This window comes from Vanessa atalanta, chromosome 8 (genome assembly GCF_905147765.1).
Source record: "Vanessa atalanta chromosome 8, ilVanAtal1.2, whole genome shotgun sequence".
NCBI lineage: Eukaryota > Metazoa > Arthropoda > Insecta > Lepidoptera > Nymphalidae > Vanessa > Vanessa atalanta.
In genome coordinates this window covers 2534619-2549604 of record NC_061878.1, presented here as the reverse complement: position 1 = coordinate 2549604, position 14986 = coordinate 2534619, and the positions used below count along the sequence as shown (strand labels likewise).

The window sequence follows — 14986 nt, the reverse complement described above, 5'->3', positions numbered from 1 at the left end:
GTCACGTCTTAGACTAAACTGGAACGAAACACATTTTTCATCTAAATTAATAATACCTTGTCCTTACTATCATTTTTAACTATACATAACATGAAGTATAAAGATTTTGTAACGCCTTTGTTAATACGTAGAGGAGCGTAAAAACCTCTACGACATTGACTTCTAAAGGAGGTGTTGGCTTTATAAGAGATTTCAAAGAGGTCACGCTTTGTACAGTGTTAGAAACCACTACTGTATTTTAATAGGCTTTAATTTTCATTGATATACATAGTCATATTCGTTTATATTCAATTGTTACTAAAATTCACTTCATTCTGTATTACATTTATTTAATAAATAAAGTGTTTATCGTACAAGCACTTTTATGACGTCACTCAAATTAAATTAACCCTCAATCAATGTGGATATACCCTGCAAACATATGCAGGGTTACGAATTTTCAAATAATTTATAAAAAAAATAGGTTTTTATGTACGTTATTTCAATTTACATAATAATATGGTGTTTTAACATAAACCAAGTAAAGTTGATGTTTGCTAATAAGATCAAAATTTACTCAATATTTTATTTTATCGTGGATTGAAAGTGTTTTAATGAGAAAACCTTTTCTAAGTTTAGATGAAAAAGTTAATTAGAGAAAAAATATTACAATTTTTATCGTAAATGGTTTTTTTCCATTAAGTTCCCGACGGCGGGAACGTAGACTCCGGACTGCTACTGATTTGCTAAGAAAAAACCAATGGCTTTTTATGGGCCCGACCTGGTCTACGACCTTGAGATTTGCGAATTTTACATCCAGCCCCTGTACTAACGAGGCAGTCAAGTGGGCATTTCATGTATTATTTAAACGTGAGTTTCTTTTTTTTAATAGCGATCCGACAAATAATATCATATGATGAGCCTGTGAGTCTGGCAGTACTATTTAGTGGCGAAAAATACACGACTTGAGCGCGAAGGAATATCATAATACTTACAATTAGCCTGAGCAATCGTCTTAAGCAATTGAGACACGGTCGATACTTAGTACCAGATTGTTTTCTTTACATTAACGACGCGTTTTATTGCTTTCGAAGCGACTGAGGCCGAAGCTCTACATTATAGAGCTTTAACTTTATTACAAACAGGATTACTGTTAATCCGAGCTCATCTCTCGTCTCCCTTTAATACTCCATATTTAATAATGAAAAACCAAAGTAACTTCAACGATACAAGATAATGATCTTCTGTTTTTTTCATGTGTCAGTACGTATAATTTGCTACGTACAGATGTGAATTAAATTAATAAAAAACACACACACACACACATAATATTACACTATTAGACTTTTAAAAATATTATTATATTTGTCAGAATGTTCAAATCCTCCATGATAAAAAGACCAACCAAAATTTATGTGATGTAGGTTCTGTACCACAACGTTATTGGGATTATACAGAAATTATTCGGTAATACCTACTCAATATTTTAGCTATATATATTTTTTAGACTTACGATTATCTTGCCTGAGTGTTGTTTTTTTATAATTTGTATATAAAATAGAAAAACTAAAAGGCTAAATAATTATTGTCATTATTTTCAAACAACAATATTGGGTATGTAGTCATGAATGGTAATTTAAATAATTTAATAAAAGTTACGGAAGATGGGTATAACTAATAATAACTGACAGAAACAAACAACAGATCAAGTTTGTCGGTATTAAACCATTTCAATGCAGTAACACGCAAAGCATCTCTTAAAAACAATTATACTCTCATCGCATGAATACATAGTCGTTCCTACCGCTGGCAAAGTTCTAGACTCATTTATCGGGATAGTGTTTGATTCCTTTTCATTGATTAAATGCCAAAAGGACAGACGAGGTTGATTGGACCCTAATTATGCAAATGAAATCTAAAAGGGCGTGAAATGATTAAATGTTAACAATATAATCAACAAAACGTCGTAGAAAAATGATATTGGGCGTGTTTTGTCTCTACGATATCGCTCCCGCTCATCTATCGGAAGTTGCTCTCTCTGCAATACGCAGAGCCGGCTTCGATATACTTGACCACCCACAATATTCTCTAGACTTGGTCCTGAGAAATTTTCACTTATAAGCAAAATTAAAGGAGCATATGCTGGAACGACTTTTGACAATATTGACGTTATGGTTTTTTGTAAAATATAGACTGGCGGACGGCCAATTTAGCCGCCTGATGGTAAGAGGTAACCACTGCCCATTACATATGGCATAGACATTAGTGCTGTGAGAAATATTAACTATTCCTTACATCGCCAATGCGGCACCAGCTTTGGAAACTAAAATATTGTATTCCTTGTGTCTGTAATCACACTAGCTCATTCAAAATTGGTTCTATACATAGCTTGTTTTTGAGAGTTAAGAAAATGTTTTATTTTTCAAGTTTTTCTGTACTCTCTAGTTTAGAATTTTGATTCACCTCATAACTTAAATATAAGAATAGACTATGGATTTGCGAAAAAATGCCTTGTTGAATATGGACGAAACCGTTACCGGAATTTTGAAAGTAAAATTAAAGCGGAAATAAGTAGTTAAGTGTAATAGTGTTGTAATATAAATAAATTTTGATTCACCTCATAACTTAAATATAAGAATAGACTATGGATTTGCGAAAAAATGCCTTGTTGAATATGGACGAAACCGTTACCGGAATTTTGAAAGTAAAATTAAAGCGGAAATAAGTAGTTAAGTGTAATAGTGTTGTAATATAAATAAAGATCTGTTAGTAGTGTACAATATAGCTGAGTTAATACTAAATCGCATGAAATACGTAAATCTAGGGTTTGTTTATCTTTGTTCCTACTACCATTGAAATAGACTATAACTACTTTGACAGCTTAAGCTGTAATCTGGTTACAAACTATACAGTATAGTAATTGAACATAACAAATTGACCACACCTACATTTTGTTTACAATGTACATGTAGAAAGTGACAGTAAGTATAGCAATGGGAAAAAGTCATGTCTTAAAAAAAAAATATTCACATCAAATGAATTTCATTTTAATGTATTTATAAATCATATTAATCTATGGCGTATATACTCATACACTTACCTTTACCTTAAGGTAACCTGGAAGAGATCACTGTTTTAGCGGTAAGAATACCTCTTGTACATCTTTCTTGTTTGTAATTTATGTCTATTGATGGACAAAAAAATATAATCATTATTTAAATCTATTAGAATCAAATTTTTCCACAAACAATATTATCATCAAGTGTTATTAAAATTGCCTAAGAAAAACTGGTATCGGTGTAGTGCACACAGGCCAATTAAATAACACATTTTCGTATACAATATGTGTCTAAGATTATGTCAAGGAAAAACCATTGCATGAATGGAGAAAAGCGTATTCAGCTTAATATCGCAAAGTAGATCAAATTAGTAAAATATGTTCCAGGGCTCTTTTTTAGGTAAGTAGTTTGCCAAGTAGAGGAATATTTATGAGCTGTATTATACCCACCTGCATTGGAGCAGTCTGGTAGAATAAGCTCAATATATATATGACAATATATTATATTACAATAATAATGGAGAGGATACCTTACCCCAATAATAGAATATATTTGTTCTGTTTGGCAATGATCAATGTTATCTTAACATAAGAACTTCATTTAAAAATTAGTGTTAGGTATGTACTATTTTGATAATTTTGTACATATGCTAAACACTTTAAAATGAGATATTAATTGACATAATTTTTTAAAATTTGTAGTATTTGATGATTTAGTTTTATTTTTTCTTTTGTTTTATCATTCAATTTTAACATATTTTACAGGATTTTAAAATATGAGTTTAAAACATATACATAAATCACTTCAGTTTTGTATAAGCTAAATAAATCTTTATCAATTAATTGATATATTATTTTAGTTCAATCCATGTCTAAATGCAACAGTGGACACTTTGTTGGCATATGTTAGAATTATTTTGGTATTAATTGTATGTATTATACTATGCCGTATGTTTCCCTAAAATATATAAAATAAAAAAAATAAAAGTAAAAAGTCCTCAAAATTAAATGAAATAATGTTTCGAGGTTATAATTACGAAAATTTGATCAAGGAAAATAAACATATTTACTTGCTAAAGTTAAAAAAGTTTCAATTGTTTTAGAAACTAGCCCTTAATAACTACTGATATAAAGTAGTGTACCTATTTTTAATCTATCGATTGCCACCCTGTGATATTTTTTTATCTTATGGCATGATATACAAGGTTAAAACTAAAACAGTACACGTGTGCCCCGTTTTGAGGACACTAAGACCAACAAAATGCATATGAAAGTAAAGTTATTTTAATCACATCAAACTAATGTCAATTGTTCAAAAACTGAAGTAAACAATATATAATCGTATTAATTTACTTACCAAAATATTGTACAGTACAGGACGATGCTAGAAAACAGCTCGGACCATTGCAAGCTTCGCGGAAAACATTAAACGCTCGACGAACACTATTCAATGACAATATATAAATAACAAAAGACAGAAAATATTAGGCACTTGTTTCGATTACTTTGGAAGATTATTTTAAGAAATTGCTTTATATATTTGTACCATAAATTGAGTTATATAGCATTTATTCGGTATATTTAAGTTATCATACGTATATATGATTAGACAATCTACGTTTTCGACATAAAACACCAACACAAAATTACTTTCTAGATCAACAGAATACCACTACCTATCTTAACTAAACTGTGGCCGAACATGGACTTTGACTTTCCTTCCATTGGATTGGCTAGTCAAAATATGACAGGGACAGATAATACTGTAACATAAAAACTTTAATTTATCTGCGGATAATAACATAATTGAGGCGGCTAAAGAATTTTGCCTGTTTATAAATTATAACAACATACAAGTTTATTTTACATATCTTTTATATATAGATATTTTATAGTTAAAACATGAGATATAATAAAACATTTAAGTTCTTTGTCTGTTTCTATAGCCCTGTTTCTATGCATTTTTTTTACAGGCAGCAATTATGCAGCCTATAAAAATACATACTCAAATTAAGATTAATACATGCTCAAAATAAAATAATAACAATCAAGCGTATTATATTGTAGACTTTATAAATATTAAGGCTGTATAATGTATATCCTTGTCTATTCAAAAAAGGAAGAATTAAACAAAAATAAAGGTTGACATTGACATCTGACTGTTGTCGATATCAATAAAAGCAAAACTTTTGAAAAATCTGTTACCGCTTAACGGTTTTTAAAATTTACTCGTGTGATTCTTATAATATATCAATAATTATTCGATATCAATAATGGAAAGTCCTTCTTTATTCCTTGTCGAGGAACGTGTTAAAACATTCAAAAAATGGCCTTTCGGTGATAAGAATAAATGTAACATCCGTAATATGGCTGAAGCTGGGTTTTATTCGGTGGCTACTGGCGATGAAGATGCAGACGCAGCAAAATGCTTCCTCTGTGGAAAAGAACTGGATGGTTGGGAAGCTAGCGATGATCCTTGGGCAGAGCATAAAAGCCACGCCTCTAAATGTGCATTTGTTCAACTCGGAAAAAAAGAAGATGAATTATTGGTAAGTAATTTTAATATAAAAATATTTTACTAAATTATACCTACAATGTGGATGTAATATATTCTCCTTCCAAGTAGCTCTTAATTGACTTTACCTGTGTAAATATTTACAACTCATGCCAATGGTTGTAATAAAGTGGTTCAATAAAGAAATTTTGTTTTATAAAAATTAAGTCATACCAGCTTATAACATCAAGTTTAAAGCCTAGTGCTGAATAACATACTCAAGACATTCTTTACATTATTACCTAACTTATTAATGTTTTCTTTTAGCTTTCAGAGTTCCTCTCGGTCATAAAACAGTATATGATTAATGAAACTAAGCGCATAGCAGAACTAGCTAAAGAACAAATTGATGATAAAGCAAAATCGGTAAGAAGAAGATGCTTAGGAAGGAAGTGATTAAAAATAGAATGTTTATTACAAGTGTGTAGTTAATTATTCATTAATATTATGTAATTTGTATGCTAAGACTGACTTTGTTTATTAATACATGGATAGAAAATAATTAATTGAATTGTTTCCCATGTGTATTATATTTAAAAAAAAAAAACATTATTATAATCTATTCTTTTAAAATTTATAAATATGCCCTTTTTTTACTTTGGTTCTCAATATCTTTGCTGTTGTTATACTAATGAAAAATTTGAATGAATTTAAAATTAAATTACATTCAATCCTATTTTAAATGAAATGAAAATGAATAAATAGTGGATTTTTACATTGCCATGTGCATATTAAACAATATTTTAAACAAGTGAATCTTTAAAAGTTAATAATTATATCTGATATTTAAATTATTACAGTACATGTGTTTAGTTGGTGTTAGGCAAAGCGAGGCAAGGCAAATTGCTTATACATAAATAAAAAATTATATAAAGTTGCAGATACAGAATACAATAATTTCTAACTTATATATATATTTACTGTAAATCTCTTAAAAGTACCCTATATGTGCCTCTCATTTTTTTTATTGTAAATATGTTAATTAAAGAATTTCCATAACATTAAACTTAAGTTTGATTTTAATATTTATTCCTTTCATACGAAATCATCACAGACATTCCAATTGTAGCTCAACTATCTTAGTGGTTGTTTGTTGTAGTGTGTGGTCTTGCGTTGCCGTAATAGTTTGGTCTAATTTTAGAAAGCTGTAGTGAAAAACACAGGGATCGGTTCACCAAACACTCAACTAACTTTTTCTGAGTCTCTAGGGTTTAGCCATTGCGATGAGCGCTTCTGATTATCGTACAGTGTCCACTTTTCATCACAAGTAATGATTCAATTTAAAATCCCTTCATTATTGTGTCAGTTGAGCAAAGTAACACAGGTCACAGCAGTCGACGCGTGTTTGCAAGTTCGATAATACATCATTTTAGTTACTGCTGGTAGATTAATCATAATAAATTAAAAAAATAGCATTAGTTTTGAAGGAAGGATGAATTCTAATATTTGTTAAATTATTATAATACAATAAAGAATCTGCCTTTTTTGTTACTTAGGCGACAGTTACAAAACCAGAATAGAAAAAAAAATCATACTCATGACTCATAGACAATAATATGGGAATTAGTCCCTATAAAAACTGCCTTAGCTACACTATTTTAATAAAATAAAAAAATATACATATTTATCATGTATCATAGCAACAGAAAACTTTAAACAAAGTTACCTATTCAAGCTTTCAAAATAGCACTTTGAATTGTATAAAATATAATTTATTTTAGATTCAAAGTTTTATTTTTTACACATTTCTTATATGTATAATTCAAGACTGAGTAAAGAATAGAAAATATGGAAGTAAAAAACTTAGAACCGTATGCTATAATAGGTTTTGATGGTATGTAAAAATTTCAAAAATACATAATTTCATGGTGATAAACTTGTACTACTTAATCGGTATTTAGGAAAAAATTTAAAGAAAAACGGATCAATGTTACTGACATTCAAGAAATTACATGTATAAAAATCCTAACAACTAAACTCGTACATAACAATAATTTTTTTTAAATTTAGGCTCAGCAATTCGTGGCCTCAAAGTCCACCCTAATGGTGAACATATTATTTATCCAATGGGCAATAAAGTTTGCATTCAAGAGTGGAAAACGAAAAAGATGTACTTTCTCAGCGGCCACACTAACAGTGTTTCAACCGTGGCTGTGTCTCCTAAAGGCACTTTCATAGGATCGGGGCAAATCAACCATATTGGTTTTAAAGCTTCTGCTAAGTTATGGGATTTCAAGAACAAGACTATGCTTGGAAGTCATGAACTACATAAGGTAAGAACTGAGGGTAGGTAAGGGATGTAAGTATGAATATATATTATTATCTTCTGAAAATACCAAATTAGCTCGTATGTTTTTATTTATTTTAAATTATTAAGCGAATTATACAAATTAGGTATATATATAATGTCAGTTATGAATAATGAAAGCTTATAAAGAAAGAGTGACCCTAAGGCTTTGTGACTAATGTAATTAATTATCAAGGTATATTATAAACATTTTAATAAATAAATCATTTATATATAGTTAAGGAATGCTTTCACTGGGAATTAGTTACTAAGACATATACTATATCATAAAAATCTTTCAAATTCCTTCTATTATAGCCTAGCATTTTGTAATAGATTAAAAAAACCACTGGCCCGGACAATTGGTAACAAAACTTATTCAATGAATTAATTCACAGGTACGAGTAGAAGCATTAGCGTTTTCATCAGATGAGCGTTACATGATTTCTCTCGGTGGTCGTGATGATGGCTGTGTTGTGTTGTGGGATTGCGTTGCTGGTGCTGCCACTGGTACAGCGGCCGCAGCTCGCTTGACAACCGGCGATGCTATGACTCTTTCGCCATTATCATTAAGGGTCAATTCGTTCGTTACCGGAGGCGATTGCAAGTTCTTTCTTTACACAAAATTATTATACAATTAATATGTCGTGTTTATGAAAGAGTTTTTATCATAAGCTTTGATTTTATAAATTGGAAAATAATATCTATATTAATATATAATATTTCCATCAGCTAATCTTCGCGTATGGAATATCCGTGCTGAGAGTAAGAACTTAGATGTCGTAGACGTGACGTTGGGCAAATTGAGGAGATGTGTTCGTTGTATTGCCGTCAATCAAGATGATACATTCGGCATGGCGGGAACCACGTTAGTAAAATGAATGATATAAAAGTAAACAAAGTAACAGCCATAAAATGTCTCTATGCTGGCCTCTGGCTAAGCCGCGTGTCCTCTCGTTTTTTTGGCCTATTCCACAACGCTAATGAGATTGAATTTTATCTGACACATTGTTGACATGATGTTTTAGTTTTTATGACACAAAAACTGAGAGCATTGAGCACCATGGTGTTTAAATCATTTGTTAAATTGTTGTTTAAATTCATAAATCAGGTACATAATAAAATGTGATTTCTTCATAATTTCTCCATTAGGACTGGGGACATAATAAAGTTTTCAATTAATTACCCCTCGGATCCCACTGCCTCTGTCACTCACTGCAAGCCCTCGCTTATTGGCTGTTTAGCAAAATGTGGACCTTGGAAGAAAGGAAAGCGACCCGAATCTTTATGTTATAGTCAAGGTAACGATGTTTTTTTATTTTATTTTAATGACGTAGTTGCAATTATTTTAATCCTATTTTTATATTATTAGGTATTGAATCGATATTAATAATGACGGACGGATGTATTATCATCGGTGCTGGTGATGGTACCATCGACATATTAGATGAAATCAACTGGAAAGGCGAATTTCCTAGAGGAAAAGTTTTGGACCCAAATAAACCTCATTTTCGAGCGGTTAGTAAAACGTCTTCTTAACTGGTCTTTTCGATGAAACCATTCTGTATGGGATTAAATTTTGTTACTTTTATTTTAGCTGAAAAGCACGAAACTCGATGGTTGTATTACATCACTGGAATTGATGGAGTCACCCTCTCTAAAAGGTGACAAGCGTCTACTCCTCGCCGGCACAAGAACAAGTGAAATATATGCTATCAACGTGGCCACTTTTGACCCCATACTCGTGGTCACGTGTCATCGTTGCGCCATTAATGATATCGCTTTTCCGAGGTATTTTACATGTTTACATAATATACATATTTAATTTTAAGCTTTATCATGTAAAAAATAACATGATATTTATTATTAGGAACACTTATACGAATATATCTTTTCTTTACAATAATAGTTAACCCGCTTCCCTCGTCGACAGATACAGGTATTAGTAAAATGTAAAACCAGTTAAGTGTAAGGGCCCACCTTAATTTTGGACAGAACCTACGCTAAGGCTATGGAAGCTCATGTAAGAGGGCCGAGTAGGTACTGTTTAATATGAATTAGTACTTCAATAAGACTTTTAGTGATATTGTAACGAAATATCACTACGAAATAAATTTTTCTTCGAAATGTATATCCATAACTTATATAATACCATTTACTTGCTGGCATTTTTTATCAATATCCTTTCGTCCCAATTCCTAGCACAAACTCTTATGTTTTATGGAGGGGTAAATAGGAATAAAAGTGATCCGTATAATAAGGCATTGCTGATATACATGTATTGCAAATGTCGTCCGGCGGGGGCGCAGAGGCATGTCGGGCGTGTTCGCGAGCGCGGGCGCGGGCGACGTGCGCGTGTGGTGCGCGCGCTCGGCCCGCGAGCTGCTGCGCATCGTCGTGCCCAACTTCACGTGCTCCGCCTTGCTCTTCTCCGCCGACGGCAAGTCCATCGTCACCGGTGAGTCGTCTTGTAACTCGCACGTGCTAATCCTAACTTACATTGAAATTATTTCTTTACATCGTTTTTTCAAATAGAAAATATTCTTTTAACATCGCCTTAGTTGTTTTTTCAAGTTTCTCCTGAGCTTTACAGGCCTGGATTATTTATTACTATTTATATGCTGCACGTTTTATTGCATTGACAATTACAATAAACGAAAGTACCTATTTTAAATCAATTAAGGTTTGACCTTTGCGTTCTGTTAGTTGTAAAGGATTGCTGAGTAGTTGTTAAAGGATATTACAACACTAATGACTTTTTAATTGACTGCACACCTTGGGAATGAAATGATCGCCTACAGGCTGTTTCAAATAGCTAAAATATAATTATCATTGTACATGGAAAATGGTTAAAAAAAAATATATCCCGCTGAGTTGCTTTCGCCGGTTCTTCTCAGATCTGAGGTGCTAAATTCTGAACCGGTGGTAGATTTTTGACAATCAATAAGCAAGTGTAAACACTTCTATATTGAATAAAGATTTTTGACTTTGACTTTGACTTTGTAGGTATACCTACACGATATCTTTTTCGGATTAAATTTGCCTAATATACACCTTTTTTCATTACCAGCTTGGAACGACGGTAACATTCGCGCGTTCACACCACTCACAGGACGACTTATTTACTGCATCTATAACACTCATAATAAAGGCACTTCTGCGTTAGACATGACCCACGATGGACGCACCCTCATCTCTGGCGGTTGTGAAGGACAGGTTTGATATTAATAATATTCGTTTATTAAATAATAGAAAGTATATTTTACTTAATGAAACTCAAAAACGACAAAACTCCATCACCATGCGGGCCACAACCAAGACTGGTGGTTCTTGCACATAATATTTTGCACATTTTAAAAAAGGAATGCACGGTAGGTATTTAAAAAACATGTACATGTTTCATTATAGCTGTTTTAAATCTACACAAGCACTACTGAGTTTTTCAAATGTTATGTAAATGTTAGTGTTGTGGAAACACAAATGCACAGAGAGTGTATATTCTCATTCCATTTATGCATTATCGGAATGCATCTTAACGAAGAATCAACGCATACAAATTGAACCTATCTGGCAGGTGGGTTTATTCTTTTTCATACTACAATGCACACATTTATACGAAATTGTTTTCATTAAGTTTATTATAATTAGTTCATAAACTTAAGTAAGCAAGAATGTTATTAAATAATAAACTCGTAGCAAATTACTAAACATTTTTTAAAATTATTTAATAGCTGATTATGTATTTGTAATTCGTTCGTTTTCCTTCCAGGTTCGCCTTTGGGACATAAAACCAGAATGTCAGAGTTTAAAGAAGGTGCTCAAAGAACATAAAAGTCCCGTTTCCGCTATACAAGTATCTCCGAATGACATGGAGGCTGTGAGCGCTGGAACTGACGGCTCTTGTATTATTTGGGATCTTGTGTGAGAATATTTCTTAAATTTACTATTTTATTAACCTATCTACCCCGGAGTTTTACGACAGTTGAATGAAACTGAAGAAATTAGGGCTTGGGGATTTCCCAATTACCGAAAAGTAGGATTTTTTTATTGCTACCATGTTGTTGTCAGACTATTCTGCGATTTTGAACAAATACTACTCACGTGTATGGATATAATTATTAATAACTACACTGCGAGTTAGGTACTTGTAAAATATAAAGCGGCCGTCGGTGGTGTTAGCATGAGACAAAGTGAACGTTGAGGAATCGCTAGGTACTATAAGTACTACTGTCCGTAGTTCGCTATCTCGACGGCAAGTGATGTACGCGAACACGCTGTTCATGTGCGTGTGCTTCGAGCCGCGCGGGTGCCAGCTGCTGACGGGCGGCTCCGACCGACGCGTGGCCTACTGGGAGGCGGGCAGCGGGAACCTCGCGCGAGAGGTACTGCTCATGACACCAGAAGGATGTACAGCAACTGGCATGAATATGCCCGATTAAGTAATAAATAGTAACTGTCTTAAAATCTATGATGAGATATACTATATTGTATAGTTCGCCAGAAGGGAAGTGGAGGGGCTAAGCCACTTTTACTGTGTAAATTGAGTATTAAACAAGTAAATCATGAATTAAGAAACTGTATTAAAGCTTGCCTGGCTAACGATAAGCTTATGGTCCAGGTGGGTAGTTGGCAGTTTCCAGCGAGAATGGTGTGTGAAGGATAAAGTAATTTGACACTCGAAGATGTTGGTATTTTATACTTTTTGTTATTTCAGCTCGAGGCTAGCAAAGTAGGAGCAATAAACGGTCTCCACATAACGCAAAACGGAGAACTTTTTGTAACAGGTGGAAACGACCAAATGGTTAAGGTAACGAGAATATATATTTTGTTAATTAAGTACGAATAAATTATGTGGGCATGAGTATTTTTCTATAAAAATTGCGTAAAAAAAGACGCGGAAGGAGCAGTAGAACCCTTATAGTCAACTATTAAAATGTCACTTGTCCCGTTTCGTGAAGCTGTGGAAGTACCAGGAGGGCGTGTACACGCACGCGGGGGCGGGGCACGCCGGCGCCGTCACGTGCTGCCGGTTCAGCCCCGACGCGCGACACATCGTCAGCAGCTGCGCCGCCGGCAGCATCATCGTGTGGAAGGTGCCGGACGTGAGTACGGGCACTGACGTGACGATATCCTTGTATCGTCGTCCCTCGCTTGTCCTCATTGAATTATTTGGGGGGCGATATTCTTTAGGATTCGTGTGATTCACGATCGAGCCAAGAAAATAGATGAGACAAAGAATTGTATAAATTAATAAAATTATATTATGGTACAGATGTATCTCCAGAAGGACACCCCGCCTTCGGATCAAAAAAGTGTTGTGGAATCTCCAAAAACTTTGCAAGAAGAATTAAAACTACAACTCGAAGATAAGCCAACGCAAAAAGCGGCCGGCGATAGACGGAATAAGATACCATCTGCTCCATCAAAGGTATACTTTCATCGCAGTTACATTTTAACAGTGAATCAAAAATTTTGAGCTTTTAAAAAGCTCAAAATCCAAGGCAGACGCTGATTTGCTTATGATTATGCTTAGTACACTTATTTTATTTTTATTGTATTGATTTTTTTTTCCAAAAATAGATAGAGAAAATCGAAGCTATGGATACATCAAGAAGTAGCGTGCATTCCTGCTGCCCTTGTAACCCTGTAAAACCCAATCAGTCAAAAAAGAACACGCCCAAAACTGGTAATAGTACTAGCAGCAAATTATCTAAGCCAACAGGTAATTTTAACATTATAACACTTAAAAAAACATTCAAATCGTAAATTTAAACTTAGTTTAACAAAATGTAGAGATTTTTGTCTGATTGTTTTCGTTGCTTAAAATTAGCATTCCACAGGGATAAATTTTAGGTCTCTTTCTATTTTTGATTTTGATTAATGTTTAGTTTTAGTGATATTGTATTCTCTACGGATGCTACATAATTACTTATAAATATGAATGAAAAAAATACAAACTTAGTTCATAAATAATAATATACTTTTGAAAACTAATGAAACAAAATGTATAGTAACTAATATAAACATTTAAGCAACAGAACTTTAAAACGTTAGAAAAAATAATTCTTAGTTTAATAGTTACATTATAACTGACAGTAGTCATTGATTTGCATGGAGACATGACCTATGTGACTCAACCAGTATACCATGTACAAGTTAGCTTGATCTTTTTGACAGACGGGCTAGAGATGGGAAACAGAAAATATCTAGTAAGTAGTCCCAAAAATAACGTTTTAAAATACTTGTAACTGTGACGAGATGGTGTGGGTGTATTATGTGTGAAATTCTTTTTTGCACTAGACATATAAAGCATTGAGTAGATAAGCGACGGTGGGTCAATATTCATAATAAGTACCTAACTAATATTACAGGGTTATTTTTGGACCTCCCGCCAAATTTAAATAGGTGAAAGTAAACAACTTTCCCAAAGAAACACGGGTCGAAAAGTGAAAAAAGAATTTCAGATCTTCCATACAAAATCGACCACGAGATCGACCAATTTTCGATATTTATTTTTAGTGTTCCTATTTAAATTTTACTCTGAAACAATAAAAACTCTTTAAATTTTCGGATAACGCTTGAACCTTTAGACTTTTGTGATATGTATTTTTTTAATATTTTTACAATTTTTAAAATAATTAAATTAAGAAAATAATATGTTCGTCTTTGCTAAGTTATGTCGATCAGAAATTATTCCATTACATCTGGCAAAAGATCAAGCTAACTTGTACAGGGTATAGAAACTTTAAATTAATCTTGTAAATTGACTACTTATTCAAAAAGGCTCATAAGAACCTTATTTATTGTATTTATTATATGATATAAACCAGTTCAGGAATAGCTTTTGATTTAATTAGAATAATTATTTATTGTACATAAAATATATATAGGTATTTTTGTTCCTTACAGATAACCTACCCACAAGGACAACAAGTAAAGATTATGTCAACAGTAGTGGTGATAAAAAATAACTACTGAGAATTATTCAAAATATTAATTCAAGTAATGTCATGTGTTTTTATGTGATTCAAAAAGCCAATTGTATTTCATAATATTGATAATTTTATTATATTTATTACATTTTATACAGTAACTTTGTTTCATTATT

The 14986-nt window shown here is 32.6% G+C and overlaps 3 protein-coding genes across 3 annotated transcripts in view; 2 read left to right on the top strand and 1 right to left on the bottom strand.

Annotated features, from left to right (window-relative positions):
- The window catches only part of LOC125065571, a 38871-nt gene extending 34138 nt beyond the window's left edge, over positions 1-4733 (bottom strand). Inside the window, exon 1 of the mRNA XM_047673253.1 lies at positions 4395-4733. The gene's annotated coding sequence lies outside the window, so the exon portion shown is untranslated. The remainder of the gene's footprint in view (positions 1-4394) is intronic.
- Positions 4734-5207: 474 nt separating this feature from the next.
- Positions 5208-6591, top strand: LOC125065822 (baculoviral IAP repeat-containing protein 5). Its single transcript, XM_047673662.1, has 2 exons — positions 5208-5586; positions 5859-6591. The coding sequence occupies exons 1-2, from the start codon at positions 5311-5313 to the stop codon at positions 5985-5987; spliced, it is 405 nt and encodes a 134-aa protein (XP_047529618.1). The 5' UTR covers positions 5208-5310; the 3' UTR covers positions 5988-6591.
- Positions 6592-7371: 780 nt separating this feature from the next.
- LOC125065699 (cilia- and flagella-associated protein 52) lies at positions 7372-14930 on the top strand. The gene is made up of 16 exons (XM_047673471.1): positions 7372-7425; positions 7602-7864; positions 8277-8481; positions 8611-8746; positions 9031-9179; positions 9251-9396; positions 9476-9669; positions 10188-10336; positions 10949-11094; positions 11648-11799; positions 12116-12260; positions 12593-12685; positions 12837-12980; positions 13151-13306; positions 13459-13600; positions 14788-14930. The coding sequence occupies exons 1-16, from the start codon at positions 7380-7382 to the stop codon at positions 14847-14849; spliced, it is 2328 nt and encodes a 775-aa protein (XP_047529427.1). The 5' UTR covers positions 7372-7379; the 3' UTR covers positions 14850-14930.
- Positions 14931-14986: the final 56 nt, after the last annotated feature.